The following is an 18,041-nucleotide window of genomic DNA, read 5'->3' as shown; positions in this document are numbered from 1 at the left end:
GGATAATATGCGGTATGTCTGGGTGAGATGCTCTTCGAATGGTCGGTGTGGACTTGATGGACCAAATGGCTTACTCCACACTGTCGGGATTCTGTGGAACAGTACCTTATGAGTATTTTCTTTTCTACTTGGGTTTGCAATCAAATTAAATGGGGACCCTGGAGAGTTTAATTAAATCTTTCTGTGAAGACTCCGGCGAAAGTGAGGTTTGATTTCCAATGCACTACATCAGCATGCCATAAAAACTATTTATTATATGTTAATATTAAATTTTGCCAGACATGGTAATCCTAGGTATACCAAGCTTTGACCAATCTTATCGTCCATGTATGTTCTAGTCCCTCCCACAACGTGCTATTTCACTCAGTGATGTGTACCTCGGTGACACCAAGGTTGGTCTCAGCTCCTTAAGTACGTCCATCACTGACACACGATCCACAGTCTCGGTCGTCGTCGTCACTATCTGTGGACCAGCCTCGCGTGGGAAGGAGCGAGCGCGAGGGCGGGCTCTGGCTAATGCCGCTGATTGGCCCACCCGCTGGAATAATTAGGCGCGCTGTGCGGGGGCAGGTGAGCGCGTTGTCGTGAGCTCGAGCGCGGCCGTTTGGTGCCGCCGCGCGGGAGCGGGAGCGGGAGCAGGAGGCAGGAGGCAGGAGCCGACCGACCGACCGACCGACCGACCGTGGCGGGGGGGAAGAAAAGAGGAAGGAGCTGCCGGTCCACCTCGCGTCTGGAGTCGGCGGCGGCGGGTCAGCCTCTGATCCAGCTGCCCAGAGAGAGCAGGGGAGTGGGCAAAGAGAGCGACGCACACAATAAACAACGACGTATCTGGGTGCAACTCGAGTTTGCATTTTAACGCCGGTAAGTATAGTTAGGAACCGGACCTTTTAAAATCACCATAAGGCAGTGAGGTGGGACTAGAGAAGGGGAAGGTCTCTGTTCGGTGGGGAGGGCCATTGTGGCCGGAGTTAGTGTCGATGTTGCATGACTAAGGCAAGTCTGTCCGCCCTCCTCCCGCTTTGTCGTGTTTTATTCGGAAGGCGTTTTCCTTGGGGCTCCTGGCCTTTGGCGAAGGCTGCAGTGGGAGCGAATTGTGTTGATTATTTGTTTGTGTGGGAGAGGCCGCCGGCATGGCGAGACTTTAGTAGGCCGCGGCCCTCTGCTCGCTCTCCTACTCGCTATTGTTAGAAATGACTGGGCTGTCCAGTTCGCTGGCGTTTTAATTTATTATTTACTCGTTCCGACCTCGCATTGTTTAGAGCAACCTCTGCAAATGTGTCTCCTAACGCAGTTTTCTGAACGATCGCCAAGTCTTTGCGCTTCCAATCTGGTTACTTCCACCGTATTCTCTCTGCAGCTTTTATTTTTAGTTGTTATTTGTGGTAACACAGCGGGAAGGTAAACAAAAATGTTGGTTCTCGATTGTGATCCAGTACGTTTAGTCTTATGTTGTGTTTGATGCAATGGAAATGTGTGCAGGAAGGGGAAACTCCAACCACTGTCTTTGTTCCATGTTGACAATCGCTTTGCTGATAATATAATTTGCCAAGGATCACGAGGTCTCAATCTGGTACAGTAGCTTCTGAAGCTATTCTCCTGTTAACTCGTGTGAATCTTTTCGTGGTCTGTAATAATACAGGCAGCCCCAACACTACGTATATGTTGACGTCTTTTAGATGTAGCAGGTGCAAACTACGCCTGCTATAAAGGGCTTTTCCAACATTATAGTTTTCTTTCCACGTTGCCCCACTTCTAACTTTTAAACGCAACGTGTGCGTAGAAGTGTTATTTGGTTGCTTAGTCACTGGGATTGAAGTATCTAGAGTAACCAGGTAAAGCACTTACACATTGAAGAATTGTGTTGTAATGTAAATGATGGGGCAGGGGGTAGTGGTGGTGAGGAAAGGGTAAAGCTGGCTTAGTATTTGGAAAAGTGAAAAGTTGGCCTTTTTGGGCGGAATGCACTGTCACTAGTTTACTGAATAGGTTTTTCTCTCATGCTTCTAGCAGAGGATTACCTTTTTTGAGCTTAGTAAACTAGACTTTATTGTCCACCCCTTCCTTTCACGGTTTCTGCACTTGACGCTGCTTATTTTTGTCAAATTAATATGGAGGAATTGGTCAGTTCAGTTGGCTGAATGGCTGGTTTGCAATGTAGAGTGACACCAGCGTAAGCTGAGTTCTTCCACTGGCTGGAATTGCCATGAAGGATGCTACTTTTCAATCTCTTTCCCCTTTCCTGATGTAGGGTGATCCTTGAGTTAAACCACTGTGAGTGATCTCCGAGCAACCTGTGGTCTAGTGATCACACGATACTGAGGCAGTCCACGTTCAAATGCAGCAAGATACGCACAATAGTGCGGGGTAAGGGGTTGGTGTTACTGTTGACCAGAACCTCAACTAGACTCTTTTTGTATAAAAACTGACTACGAGAGCAGGTCAGAGGCTAGGAATTTGGCAATGAGGAGCTCACTCCCTGACTCCAAAGCCTGCCCATCATCTACAAAGCAATATTCAGTAGTATATTGGAATACATGCTCGTGGGAGTGTGACTCCAACAACATTCAAGAAACTTGAAGCCATCCAGTACAAATCAGCTCACTTGACTTGCCACCGCATCCAGTCACAACACTACCAATGCTTAAGAGCAGTGTGTACTATCTACAAGATGTGCTGCAGAAATTTGCCAGAGAACCTTAGACCACTTCCATCTAGATAGATGAGGGCAGTAGATACATGGGCATACCACCTGCAAGTTTCCCTCAAGCCATTTCCCATTCTGACTTGGAAACATGTCATAGTTCTTTGTTGCTGGGTCAAATCCTTGGAATTCCCTCCCTCATTGGCATTGTGGACCTACTTGAAGCACCTCACCACCATCTCATCATGGGTTTCTAGGGATGGGCAATAAATGGTGCTCAATCCATGATGACTGTCACGTGAATTTTCTTTTTAAAGACAAGAACTATGGCAACTTTATCTTTTGTAGTGTTGCAAAGAAGCACCCTTCTATTGTTTCAACAGGCTGAAGGATCAGTCTGCTGTCTCTGGGCCATTTGTATACTTAAATTTATTTCCTTGTGGGATGTGGGCATTGTTGGCTGGCCAGCATTTATTGCCTGTCCCAATTTGCCCTTGAGCAACTTGGGTTCTCTGCTGGAAGGTACTTTTCCTTTCCATGCAAGTGTAATACCTGTCTTTTTCTTTTCTCACCACTTTCCAATGTTTGAAATACTCATGGGATAGACTGTAATTTACTTGGGCATCTTGCAACCTTGTAAACTGTGTTCACTGCTCAGTGTGGTTCCCTCCGTTGTAAAGAGACCAAAAGAAAGTTGAATAGCAGTTTTGCTGATCACTGCCTGATCATGTTTAAGGTGCCAGGTGCTACCACTTTAATTCTGCATCCCATTTTGACTTAGGATTAGACTTATCAACCTTCTTCTATAACCACATAACATTGGTAAGACCTCCTGACTACTGTGAATAGTTTTGGCTTCTTTTATTTGAGGAGGGATACACTTGGTTGGTTCTCTAGGGATGAAGGGAAAGCTGAGCCTATCTTCATTAGGGTTGAGAAGAATGAGGTGATCTTGCAAAAATGTTTGAGGATCAACAAGGTAGATGCTAAAAGGATTGTTCCCCTCATGGGTGTGGAATGTAGAACTGGGGCACAGATTCAAAGTGGGTCTTTAATGCAAATGAGGAATTTGAGGGTTGTTTGTATTTGGAATTCTTTACTCCAAATAGCAATGGCAGTTGGTTGAGTATACTTGAAGCTGAAATAAACAGACTTGTAACTTGCATAGGGATTGAGGAGTATGGTGGACAGACAGTGATGTAAAAGTTAACAATTGCCTGCCACTTTGACACCACTGTTCTATGCCAACATTTCTCTTAGGCCTACCACTGTTCTTGAGGCTCAATACAAGCTCGAGGAATAACGCCTCATCTTCTGTCTTGGCATCTTACAATCTTTGGGATTCACTACTGAGTTTAATGACTTCAGAGCAAATGTACCTTCTCTATTGCTTACTTACCCCACTCCCCTAGGTCCTGTCCTGTGTAGGCTGCTCCCAATACTGCCAACCAACTATCAAAAAGTCTTGTTAGCAATCCAGCATAGTGACTGTATCCTGTATTCTTTCTCCCACCCCAAACCCTATCATAAATTTCCCTCCTCCTCCTCCCTCCTCCTAAAGTATTTTTAGTTCCGATGAGGGGTCACTGGACTAAATTCATTTAGCTCTGCTTTTCTGTACAGATGTTGCCATACCTGCTGGTCTTGTTTTGTCATGCTGAATGATCCTGTTCCTCTTCATACATCATTATTGCCATCCTGTGAATCAGCCGAGTAAACCTGTGCATTCCCATAGCCAGAGCATCCCTTTGGACTTTTTTTTTGTTCACTGTGTTCAGAGATGTTGTTACACCCTAGAGCAGGTGGTGCTTGAACCCAGGCCTCCTGGCTCAAAGGTAGGGACATACCATCATCATGAGATCAAAACTGCACCAGTCACGCCAAGGCTGTTGACAATTGTAGCATGACATCCTGCTCCTGTACTTTAACCAAAGCTAAGTCTTCTGTGATTTTTTTTTTTTTTTTTTTTTTTCTTTAAAGTATGAAGGTCCCTGAAAAAGATGAGGGTTGATTCTGTTGAAATAAAGATGAATTTTAAAACGAAAGTATATTGATACATCTGGAGCCTATGTGAGTCATGGCTTGGGTTAAATGAGTAGTTGGGTTCAGGCTGAGGATCGTATTTTTGAATGATCTTGGATTGATCAATGTCAACCAGAGGTGCATGATTGATCAAGTCTGGAGATAATGATCATAATTATTTTCACTGAAATTCTGGGTATGATATAGTCCAGCCCAACTGGAGTCTTAAATGTATAAGGAAGCAATGAAGATATGTGGGATGACTTGTATGTGAGATTGGGTAACTTTTATTTGAAAGGCATTGCCTACCTGTCATGCCTAATTTAAAGTAATTATGTATGCATTGCAGCAGTTCTTACAATACTTCTGGGTGGGGTGGGGAATACAACAGAAGTACCCCTACCTTAGCTAACAAAGAAAATTTTAAGGATGGTATTTAGTCCAAATGGAGTAATAAATCTAAAGTTACTAAAGAGTAGCAATCCTGAGGATTGATAGCAGTTGAGAATTCAGCAAAAAGAAGGCCGAGAGTTGAGCAATATTTCCTATAGTCTGTTCAGCCGTTTGAAGGATTTGCATATCCTCATTGTATGGATGCTTTAACTTCTGATTCCAGAAGTTGCTGCCATGTATGGATCTTGGAGGCCTGTACAACAGCAGGGAAAATTGAGGGAATGTAGATTTAAGCAGGGAAAATTGAGTAACCGTTTTCTTTTTACAAACTTTTACAGTCCTTAGGTTAATGAGGACAAATGTAGGTCACTTGCATCTGGAATGGGAGAATTGACTGTGGAGAGCAAGGAAATAACAGAAGATTAAATAACTACTGAGAAGAAGAACTTGAGTAACATCCTAAAACTGAGGAAGCAAGTGTCTATTGAGAAAGCAGAACTGAAGGAGACTGGTTTTGAAAACAAACCAGAGAAATTTCTGGGTCTGAAAGCTGATTAATCCTAAGGTCCTGATCTACATCCATATTTACAAGTGAGGTTACAGAAATAGTGAATGTGTTGGATGCCATTTTTGCAAATTTTTTAGATTCTGGAACAGTCCTGGTAGTTGCGGGTAGTAAATGTAACCCACTTGGTAAAGAGAAAATGTAACACTTTTATATGTCATAACATGTCTAGAGCAGGTGAGACTGGAGTCTGGACTTCTTAATTTGGACACTATCATTATGCCCCCAAAATTCCAGTCTAAAGTGGGTTTAAGGGCTTACTTGATTTGACAAGTGATAGATGATGGTAAATAACTATAGTGTTAACAAGCACTTGTCTTAATAGATGTACCTTTATTGCATGCTAACAATAGGTGCATGTTACATTGACTAGCTAGACATTATTGCTAAGGCTATTGAAACCTAGTGTCAGACATGACTCCCCTATCAGGATCTCCAGCTAGATTCTTAATTGTCTACATGAGATTTATTCCAAAAGATTGGATGGATTTCAGTCCAGGCACCAACATTCACCCCACCATTACCTTATCCATCAGGTCCTGATTCTGGGCCCTGAAGGGTTGACATACAGCTGTGCCCTTGAGGGCTCTTGTGATGCAGCGGTAGTGTTGATCCTATCTCTGGGCCAGAGGCCTAGATTCAAGACCCACCTGCTCCAGATGTTATAAACATATTTGAACAGGTTCATGAACATCTGTAACTATTTTGGCTGGCTTCAACTGTAGTTGGTTTAGACTATGGGCGTTGACTAGTGCTGGTAGATAACAGCCCAAACTGTGTTGCCCTTTCCCTGTGACCTCTTATGGTGATTTCATTTTAACTTAACTTAAATCTTGCATCAAGATTAATCATGGTTAAGGACACTACTCTTAGTATTATCTCTAATCTCAAGTGAAAACGGAGAAAAATGCTGCCAAAATTCTTGGCTCTCCTATCTCAATCTGGGTATAGGGGTGTATTAGGGATGTACACCCCTAACGCCCAACTTCGGTAGCTGATTTGTAGAATCATACAGCATGGAAGCAGATCCTTTGGTCCAGCCAGTCACATGCTGAACATAACCCCAAACTAAACTAGTCCTGCTTGCCTGCTGCTGGCCCACATTCCTCCAAACCTTTCCTATTCCTGTAATAAATACTTAACTATGCCCGCGTTCATGTTCACATTCCTCAGGAAGTTCATTTCACATGCAAATCACCCTTTTTTAAATATTCCCCGTTGTCATCTTAAGCTTCTTACTCCTCTTCTTTGGATGCATTGTTTGCATCTGGTCTCCCTCCTTTGGAGATGGTTGTTGCCTGGCGCTTTTAGTGGTTTCATCCTCTAATAGTGAATGAAACTGAAATTGAAAATTGGTGTAATATTAAATGTGTATTAGCTCTGCTTCCATATCTCTGCATAAAAAGTAATTAGAATGACCCATCAAGAAAAGGATCTGATACGTTTGCATTCCATACTGCTGTGAAATTGGAAATATGACCATGTTACTTGAGGTTGTAGTTTCACTTGTTAACCCCTTGTACCAAAAGTACTATCCTAGTTTCTTCGGAAGAGTCTTTTATTTTGAACAACTACTTGCAACCTGAAATCTAACCTGAGCATGCAACTAAAAGAAGTAGTTTATCTTTTTTAAAATCTCTGCCACTTGTTTGCTGAGGACTGGACAAATTCTAAGTTGACAATTGAAAGTACAAAATGTATTATTAAAGACTTAAAACTGAAGTCTGTTCTCCATTTTTAAGGAGATGAAAATCCCAATGCACTTTGGTCAGAACATGACAATTTCATGTTCTTCCTCAATGTTCAGCCTTTTAACGCTGTCAAAGCTGAGTAACTGATCATTCGTGTTACCATGGCTCTTACCTTTTAACTGACTAAAGTACTTTGGAATATGTGAAGTGCTATAATGGTACATTTAAGAAGAAGGAAAAAATTCTGCCCAGCATTTGAAGTTAATATTTTGGGCCCACTTTGAATTGGGCTCATAGCAGTGAGAACATTCTTGCTTTCGATACAGCAATTGCTTCAGGAACTTGGTGTCAGGCACGTAAATGACATTCTATTCAGAGGTATTTGTGACTTTAGTGCCTTGATCCGGAACATTGTTGACTTGAATGAGGATGCTTCTATAGGGCCTCTTGAAATTAGATGGACTGACATGTTTTGTTCTTTTGCCAATTCTCAAGTCACGTTTTCATCTTTTACAAGCCCCCCCACTTTCCCCAAACTTGAAAGTGAGGACCGATGCCTTCACAAGGTTAACTAACATTGCAAGAGAGTGTGGTAAATGTTGGTGGATTGCTGGTGTTGCTTGTAAAGATAACTTTGTGGAGTTTGCACGGTGGCAACAAAGACTCCAATTTGAGCAAGATTAGAGCAGGGCTACGACCAGGAATACTCAGATTGTAGAGGGCAGGCACTGTTAATCAATTTATTGAGGTAATGTAGGCTAAGGTTCAAAGACTAACTTTGGCTAGAACTGAATCTCAAATTTTTAAATCATACTGTTGTACGCTGTCATTAGTGGCAGGAGGTTAAAGAACAAATTGAGGTAAGTGTATATATGAAACTGGTGATAATCGTGGACTGCTTATTTATTTCCCCCTTTCTATTAAGATATTTGAAGGAGACTTATTCAAAACCATTTTTTTTCTCCTTGTATACATTTCTGCCCAATGAAGGTGTGCTGGGTCTAGCTTTGACAATAGCACATATCTTAAAATACTACTTGGTCAAATAATGAGCACAGTACGATTTTAGATTTGTAGTACTGTAAGTTCTCACTTGCAGTTACTTTCCTGAAAAATAGACTTTGAAAAACATTGATTTCTTTGGGGATCAATCCTAACTGAGAATTTTTATTTTGTGATTTCCTTAAAAAAAAAATCAAGACATTATACCTAGCAAGTTTGAAATATTTTGCATTTCACAATTCCTATGTTGATAAATGTAACTATAAAAATACTTTGCTTCCCTGTTCATCACCAGTCCTGCTTCCAAAGCCATGTGATCACCGCAGATGTGTATGGTCCTCTGACCTTGTAGCCTCTTCCATGCCAAATGCACAATTTTGCTGAATCTCCCTTAGTCTTGCAGCTTTCTTCACATACCCACACTTTCTGTTCATGATCCAAATTCAGATGCTAAGTTGTGAAAGCATCAGTCCACTCGTGCAGAACTGTTGGGCTGGGGCTATTATACCCCTCTTATGAACAGTTTAGCAGCTTTTTAAAAGATTCTGCTAGGTGCTTCTGCACTTTCAGGATCTCTATAATCCGGTCTGAATCTTCGTAGGCTTTAAGAAAGCAGTGAAGAGGTGATTTGGGAACTTCTCTATTTGTTCGGAAGATGTAGGCATCGGTGACTCAACCAGCATTCATCCCTCATTGCCCAAAGGGTAGTTTCATCAGCCACATTGCTGTGGGTCTGGAGTCACATGTAGGGCATACCAGGTTAAGGATAGAATTTCCTTCCCTACACTCCTCCATTAGTGAACCAGATGGGTTTTTCCATAAGTCTACAGTGGTTTTGTGGTCATCATTAGACTTTGTTTATTGGCGTCAGACTCCATCTGCCACAGTCAAATTTCCAAAGGTCCCCAGAACATTCCCTAGGTCTCTGGATTAATAGTGGGTAGCAATAATACCAGTAGGCCATTGCCTTTTGAAGAGGACGTTTTGGATATTGAACGAAGCTGAAGTTAAGTGCTAGGAAAGGAGGCATATCAATGATGTCAATTTAGTCATGCAAGAAACTGTTTAGAATGAGTCTGTTTATACGTCTGAACTAAGTTACAGGCCGCATAAACTTGCCACCATGAAAGCAAATCCAAATTGGTGGGATTTGCTGCAAATGGATCTGGGTATCACTGTAAATGCAGCTGCACCAAGTTATTAAAGCAATTGGAATGTCAACCTTGCTTGCCAAGGAGTTGGAGTGTAAATGTATTGTTGCAACACCTAGGTGTTGTGTACAATTTTGGCTCTTAATTAAGGAGGGACAGTCTTCTATTGGAAGCAATAGAGTGAAGGAATTGTCTTATGACTGAACAGGCTGGACATTAAAGACAACCTCATTCTAAGCTGTAAATATAAGACTGAGTTTGTTGGGGTTGATGCTGGGAGATTTTCCCCTCAGCAGTGGTTATCGAGAACCATGGGATAGTTTTGAAGTTTTCTGAAGGTGGTGTTGGAATTCTGTTATCCTGCAAGTAGTGAAAGCTGGGTCATCAAATTAAAGAGACTTGATTGACAAAGATGTTTTGAGGGGGTGGGGAAAGTGAGAAGAATGTTACTGAATGGCAAGTTCAGTTTGATGGACTAGACCATAGATCATAGAATCCCTACAGTGTGGTAACAGGCCGTTCTGCCCAACGGGTCCACACGGACCCTCGGAGCACCCCACCTAGACCCATCCCCCTACAATCCACCTAACTTGCACATCGCCGAACACAATGGGCAATTTAGTATGGCCAATCCACCTAACCTGCACATCTTTGGACTGTGGGAGGAAAGCCACGCAGACACGGGGAGAATGTGCAAACTCCACACACAGTTGCCTGAGGCTGGAATCGAACCTGGGTCCCTGGCGCTGTGAGGCAGCAGTGCTAGCCACTGTGCCGCTCCCTAAATAGTCTAGGCTTTCTGATGCTATTTATTTATTAATACTAGTAAATCCAAGCTTTAATGCAATAGTTCTGCTGAAGTGTCTCTAGATCTGAAATGTTGACACTGCTTTCTCTCAACAGATGTTGCCAGACCTGTTGTTTATCCACCAATTCCTCTTTGTTCTGTATTGCATGTTGACAGCTGAATGTTGCCAAGTATCTCCTTTTTATAAGGAGCTTGTGAATTGTGCACATTTATTTAAAAATTTCACTGCAAAGGTTTTGAAGTAGATTTGTAGCTTGGGTTGTGGTCGGTTGGCTCACTGAGCTGGTTTGTTGTTCCGCAGACGTTTCATTACCCTTCTGGGTAACATCATTTCCAGTTTGCCTGTCTCTGCTTTGCTTGTCCCAAGATCTTGGTGTTGTCCCAGTCGAATTGGTGGTTCCAAGATCCTGGGACAAGCAAAGCAGAGACGGGCACTGGAATTCCTAGAAGCCTGGTGCTCCACTCGGAAAGCCATCAACAAACAAGTAGAACTCGACCCCGTATACACTCCACTACGAAGGAAAACTGGAAGTGAGGTAATCCAGCTCAACGGACTCGAGTTTAAAAACCAGGCAGGAAAACACAACGGCGCTTCATCAGAGGCTGCACTGATGATGTTACCCAGCAGGGTAATGAAACATCTGCGGAACAACAACGAACCAGCTCGGCAAACCAATCAACCACAACATTTCACTGCAGAGCCTTGTCTGTGGATCTGTCAGTGCACATTATTCCTGCAGTTGTCATTTCAAATGAGCTCAGTCAGCATTAATAAAAATTGTTTTGACAGACCTAATAGGACTATGGATTATAGCGCAACTATTTAAGTCATCAAACCAGTCTTTGGTAGACTGCTTAACTGCTCTTTTCAAATAGTTAATGAAAAAAGTTTAATGTTATTTGAGGTTGATGCCAAGTCATCATGCAAATAGATGGTGATGATAATTTAGTATTGGAGGGGGAAACAAGTTCCACTGTGCCGCCTTTATCATGAAGGACTCTTAGATAAAGTTCCATATTTCCTAATGTAAGGACCTAAGAGCTCTTGCGGTAGAGAACATTTTACCTGAAGCATTAAAGGAATACCTGCATCCTGAATGCTGCCACTGTCAGTAAGAGGTGATGGTTACTAAACGTAGGATGGGTAAAACTTTAAAAATTAGATGGGAGGTACTCCAAAGGTTTTCGTAAGAAAGTAAGGTTGGCTGGTCCAATAGAATGCATCCTCCATTTAGGGAAATATTGAAATTGTGGTGGTTCTAATCACTTTTTTTTCCTAATCATCCTTTAATCCTCTGCAGCAAGCCTAAATCACTGGATTGTAAGTGTTGCACTTCTCAAAGAAGGGGCGATAAGGAAAATCTCTTTCCAGTGCCTTAAGTAACCAGTGGGCTGTGATTTGAGGATTTGACTCAGGCAATATGGGGGGCAGGAAAAAAATGGATGCTGAATAATGTGGAATATATTACCTTTTTAGACTGGCAAAGCAGAATCAATAGCTTTTTTTCAGTGGGAATAAAGGTTTGTTTTTCTTGGGGGTGTGGGGAAGGAGAAGAGTGGAAACCAGTAATCCCTAGCAAAGTGGGAAGCCAGATTTTCTAAATATTTTTTGAAAAGTGAACACGATTGGACATGTGGCCTCCTGCACAGTATGCACTATAGTAACTAACCGACTTGTACAACAATGCCTTTAACCCTGTGACAGCATCCACCATGAAGGATAGGGCAGATGCATGGGAGCACTGCTACCTCCCAAGTTCTGCTGCAGACCTCTTGCCGTTCTGACTTGGAACTGAATCACTTTTTTTTTTAACTAATGAAAAGTTGTGTGGAACTTCCTTTCTAACAGCAACTTGCAGTTCAGAAACAATGCAGTTGAATTGGGTCTGTAGTGTCCACATCCTGTGAATGATTTTCCCAAAAAAAAACTTTTGAATATCTTTGCCTCAAGGTATGCACCCCTGACAAACAGAATTGGCAGTATTTGCCTAATGGTCACTATTTTTAATTGACCGTGTTCTTAAATTACTTTTTAAGCATAATATTAAAGCACTGGATTTAAGTTTTAAAAATTGCTGAGTGAGATGCTATAGCTGGAGTTTTGACCCTATCAATTTTGCAGTCTTTTCAATTGAAGAGCCAGAAAAATGAATAGTATTAATGCTTCTAATTTGTTTGCACTTTCTTTTTTACTTAAAACAAGATCATTCATGTCTCAATGCATCAATTATGTTCACTCTCTTCTTTGAACTTTACCTGTGTATCTTTCGCCTCCAATGTGCTTATCTACCTTTCCCTATAAAAACATCTGTTATCTGTTCCCACTGCTTCAAATATTAACTCTAGCTGGAGACACTTGTCACCGCAATCATGGACTTCTCCATTGCACGTAACGTGGTATTTCAGGAAAAGGCAAGTGACCTTGAGCAACAAAAGGATGGGAATTAATTTTTGTGCTTGCTGTTATCAGCCTCATCCTGAGGGATGGTGCCATGGACTGAAAACAGCTAGAAAGATAAACTTGGAATGCATTTTGAGAGGAGTGCTTTTAAAGCTATTGATTGCACTACGTCTCTTGCCAGCATCATTGTATTAATTTCCAACTGGAATCTGTTAGAAAAGCAACCTTACAATCAAGGCAAAATACATTAATGTTTCAGGTCAATGATTTGTCAATTTCCCTCTGACTCCCTGGTCTGAGCACTTCCAGCATTTTGTTTTTATTTTGCATCTCCAGCATAATTTTGCTTTTTCAGTAGGGATGTTTAAATATGTAACTAGCATTTGCTGTTTCTCATGCTCCTAGTCTCACTGACATGTGTAAACTCAACTAAATTTAAGGGCAGAAGTCACCTTTTTAAACACCTGTAGCCATAGTAATGGATTTAATAGCTGTTTGAGCATAATCCTACTTTCACCCTTTTTGGGGGGGGGGGGGGGGGGAAAAAAATAGGGGTATCCTTAGGAAGGTAATGTAAGAAAAGATATCTCTGCTATGACTCTGCTTGGTATTCTCAAGTACTTGGGTGTGGAATCTATTGCAAGATGGTATGGAGATTTTCTTTTTTAAAAGTGGATTCTTGAATTGACTTGTGGTGTTTTTGAGGATGAAATAAATACTGCCATTCTAAATTTTCCGTTTTCTGTTTTCAGAAATGAGTCGTCAGACTGCCACAGCACTCCCTACTGGTACATCAAAATGCACTCCTGCCCAAAGAGTCCCAGCATTGGCAGGAACTACAGCCTCCAATAGTGATTTAGCAAGTCTTTTTGAGTGTCCAGTCTGCTTTGACTATGTACTGCCACCAATTCTTCAGTGCCAGAGTGGCCATCTTGTCTGCAGTAACTGCCGTCCTAAGCTTACATGCTGCCCCACTTGCCGGGGCCCGTTGGGTTCCATTCGCAATCTGGCAATGGAAAAAGTGGCCAACTCTGTACTGTTTCCTTGTAAATATGCCTCTTCAGGTTGTGAGATAACACTGCCACATACAGAGAAAGCAGACCATGAGGAACTCTGTGAGTTCAGGCCATACTCATGTCCTTGCCCTGGTGCTTCTTGTAAATGGCAGGGTTCTCTGGATGCTGTAATGCCACATCTGATGCATCAACACAAGTCCATTACAACCTTGCAGGGTGAGGACATAGTTTTCCTGGCCACAGACATTAACCTTCCAGGTGCAGTAGATTGGGTTATGATGCAATCTTGTTTTGGCTTTCATTTCATGTTGGTCTTAGAAAAACAAGAAAAGTATGATGGCCACCAACAATTTTTTGCCATAGTACAACTAATTGGAACACGCAAGCAAGCTGAAAACTTTGCGTATAGACTTGAACTCAATGGCCACAGACGACGACTGACTTGGGAAGCAACTCCTCGCTCCATTCATGAGGGTATTGCTACAGCAATTATGAATAGTGACTGTCTGGTATTTGACACTAGCATTGCACAGCTTTTTGCAGAAAATGGAAACTTGGGAATTAATGTTACAATCTCGATGTGCTGAAACTGACATTTCCACATTCTCTTGTCAGTGGCCAGTATAGGGGCAGTAAATGCTGTACAATGAACTTGAATATTGGATGTATTGTATAATGTTTGCTGCCAGGTCTTTATCAGACTGGCTTCTTGATTGTTCAGCATCTGGGTCATGGTGGTAATGTGAAGAACTGGTTCACAGTTTATAAAAAAAAAAATTAACACTAATTATAAATGCAGTAAACCACTGAATAGAAACCCTCTTTGTAGAAGGTAGTACTATGAGCCTAAAGGAAAAAGGGCATAAAAACAAATGCAAGTACTACAATCTTGTTGTTCATTTTGTAGTTTTAATTTTGATTGTGTAATGTCAGCTAAAAGGTGTTAACCATTTGTGTTCTGATGTCTCTTTACTGACGAGCCATTTTGGGCAGATTAAGTTGCTGCTTTTCTCACTTACACTACATACAACTGCTGCTGTCTTGTGTAATTTTGTGTATGGCTTTTTATGAACTTCTTCAGTTTCCTTTCTTGGTAAAACCAGTACCTTTTTTAAAACTGTTTATTTCATTTATAATCCTATTCAGTTTACAGGCTAGAAGTTCATACTGATATTCACTTGTTTCCATGTTTGCCCAAGGTACTATGTTCCTGGTTAATAAAACAATTTCAAGTGAGTGCTTTCTAAATCCTGAAAATGCTTCAGTTACAGCATCTAATTACATTGGATGACTAAACCAACATGTAATGCACTTTCATTAGTTATTCAGTATGAATCAAGATTAATTTGAATGTTTAAAAGTTTAAAGCATCTGCAGGTTTATTATTCAGATCATAATCTAAAACATCATACAGTAAGATACTTGGCCTTTTTTTAATCCTCCCCCCCCTCCCGTTATGCTCATCTCCCTTTGCCAGCTCCAGCTGGAGCTGTCTCATAGCCACTGGCTTTTAGGGAAATCATTTCAACCATACAAGAAAAGGAACAAAAGATTTGGATGCCCAACTGCTGTGGAGAAAGTAGACTGGAGCTATTGCACGAATACAGTGTAAACTTCAGAAGCTCTTTTCCCAGTTATTTTAAGAAGACCTCTGCTCTCCGAAACAAATACCTACTTTAAAATATTTTATCTGGATGTGACTAGCTAGCTGATTCTAGAATTGCTAAGCCAGTCTATTCTATCTACAGTTTAAAATGTATTTTGCTTAAATGCAGTGAGTTGCATGCCTAGCTTTTTAATTTTCTTTTGTACAAGATAAATTGAAACTTCCACTTATTGTTCCTCCTTTTTCATTTAATTTTGTGATCATGTTTTAATAACTTGCAACTACTTGCCTGAGTGGTTTTGAAACCTTGTCATTTCACTGTGCATGAAGGTTCAGCTGTGGTTACAGTTGCACAGATTTTCAAGCATCTGCAAACTAGATTTAAAAGTGTTAACTAATTGTAAATCTTTCAACTTTTTCTCTAGCAGTATATATCCCAGGTATATGTAAATTTGAGACCTATTCATAGTCTGATTTTTAAAGTGAGAAGTTTTGAATTTCTTCCCCCAAACCTCACCCTGACACCAATGTAGCCGAGTATTTAGTTTTGTTTTTATCTTTAAAACATTGAGGTTCCTCTCTGATTTAGATGGTCCCCCTCCTTTTGGTTTTGTGCTTTTAAAACTTTAGTGGCAGTTCAATACTGCTTAGAACTGATGCAACATCTTCCCAATAACGAGCAGTTTAACAACTTAACGTAATAAAAGATGATCTACACCTGTAACTTATTTTTGTGAATTTTAAGGAACTGAATTTGAGTACTAAACCAGTTGTTGTACAATGCTATAACATTTCTGCATTAGGCAGGTATTTTTAATTTTTTTCAAACTTCAGTTTAAGGAAAGCAACTTCAATTCTCCAATTGCCATTATTTAAAGCGTTACACTGACAATATGTATATCAACAGTATTTATGTTTAAACTCTAATAATAGATCTCTGCAGTTGAGTAAATCACATTGCATAGTGACTAATGTTCTTGCAGTAACTGGATTACTTTTAATAGTCTGCACAGTAACTTCTGAAATTGCAGAACTTTGTAGCTTTTTATACTCATCCCAACCAAACAATATCATCAGTGTGCATAAGATGACCTCCTACAATGTATTGACAACAAAATCTCATGCTTGTGGAAAGGCATTCACACACTTGTCTGAGCAAACTGTTTAGCTATCTTAACTAGCATATACTTCAGATAAAATTGTTCTATTAAGCTTCCAGGTGACTTATTTAAATACCTTCATGTAACAAGGTGAGGATTTGTTCAGGAAAAATTTCCAAAGAGGCAGTGCCAGTAGTATAAATGCAGCTGCCAGATGGCTAAATACACAGCATTTTTTCTCTGTAAAAGTAATGGAAGCTTATGACTGACTTGATTTAACTATTGAATGTGTAATCAAACTATTTCAGTCCTTTAAAGTACACTATGATCTAAGCTTGTGAACAATTTTACTTAGTTACAATGTAATACAGATTAAATTTCTGCTTTCACTTTTATGGAAGGAGCCAAATCATAAAATCTGAATAACTAGATATAGTATTGCAGCAGTAGCACTGGTAACTGTAAGAAAAATCCCTTTTCTGTTATGGGTGTTCTATTGTGTGAAGTATGTGGAATTTAGCCACTTATTGTACAGTATACTACCTCTAGCTTCCAGTCACGATACTCCTTTTTCTTAAACTTGATTTGGAAGTAATTTTTTTTATCCAAGGCCTGTTTCATTCTCTCCCTCTGTTCTGCTGCCTGACCCTCCCTGACCTTTAAAGTAGCTTTATGGTAGACCCATTTTCTTGATGCTTAAAACCATGCTGTTGTACAGTAAATGATGCTGTGTAAGCATTACAGTTAGTCTTTTATACTGTTCTGCCTGAAACTTGATTTATGTGTTTATGCTTCATTTGCATTTTAAACTCCAATAAAAGTTTATCACTATCCATTCACTGTTGGCTTTTTTGTATTTAAAACAGTTGAGACTAAACTCTCCAAGAAATAAATTTTAAAGCTTCAGATCAAAAACTTGCTGGTTCCTTTTACATTCGCAAAGAACTACAAATAGTTTCACTAGAATCCTGCTAACCTGCTCCAACTCTTAACTTTATTTTTGCTACATCCTCAAACTTTTTCAATTCTTTTTTTTTTTCTTTGGCAAAATTGGAAATGTTACATTTGCTACTGCGCCCCCCCCCCCATCCAGATTATTACAGATTTGGGGTCCTGGCTGTATATTAATTTTGTTTTAATCTCTCACTCTCTGTCGCTCTCTGTGTGCACCCTTCTGAAAACCTGTTTCTTTTGGCTTCTCTCTCTTTCTTTTCTTTCTTCACCCCCGCCCACCCTTCCCCCGTTTGCTGTGCGTGTTCACCCTTTGGGTTTTTAAAAAGTCATTTAAACTTTCTTTCTTAAATCCCTGTTCATTCTGCCCAATACCATTAGTATTCTCCAAATGAAATGTGATATCCAGTAATGACTCAGTTTCATTACTGAAGACTGCAGATTACATTTCTGAAGAAATGAGCTCATTGGAAACCAACTAAACTTGTGTAACATCACAACAGAACTTTATTACATTTGAATCTAGGATGTACCCACCAGGCAGTACTCTACACAATTGGACTATGATAAGAGATGAGAAGCATTAACTAGGCAGTCCCTCAAGAAATAATACAGTACAATGACAATGAATTCCAATGGCTGGGAAGGCGGGAGGATTTAAGAAGGCTTAAAACTGTTTAGAGTAGGAGAACCT

At 40.6% G+C, this 18,041-nt stretch overlaps 1 protein-coding gene across 1 annotated transcript; it reads left to right on the top strand.

Moving 5' to 3' along the window:
- Positions 1 to 421: 421 nt before the first annotated feature.
- On the top strand, positions 422 to 17,229 carry siah1 (siah E3 ubiquitin protein ligase 1). Its single transcript, XM_020511985.2, has 2 exons — positions 422 to 861; positions 13,427 to 17,229. The coding sequence occupies exon 2, from the start codon at positions 13,429 to 13,431 to the stop codon at positions 14,275 to 14,277; it is 849 nt and encodes a 282-aa protein (XP_020367574.1). The 5' UTR covers positions 422 to 861; positions 13,427 to 13,428; the 3' UTR covers positions 14,278 to 17,229.
- The last annotated feature ends 812 nt before the right edge of the window (positions 17,230 to 18,041 follow it).

Source organism: Rhincodon typus, chromosome 15 (assembly GCF_021869965.1).
Source record: "Rhincodon typus isolate 14 chromosome 15, sRhiTyp1.1, whole genome shotgun sequence".
Lineage (NCBI taxonomy): Eukaryota > Metazoa > Chordata > Chondrichthyes > Orectolobiformes > Rhincodontidae > Rhincodon > Rhincodon typus.
The sequence above is the reverse complement of the archived record's forward strand: the minus strand, read 5'-3'. Positions and strand labels throughout refer to the sequence as shown.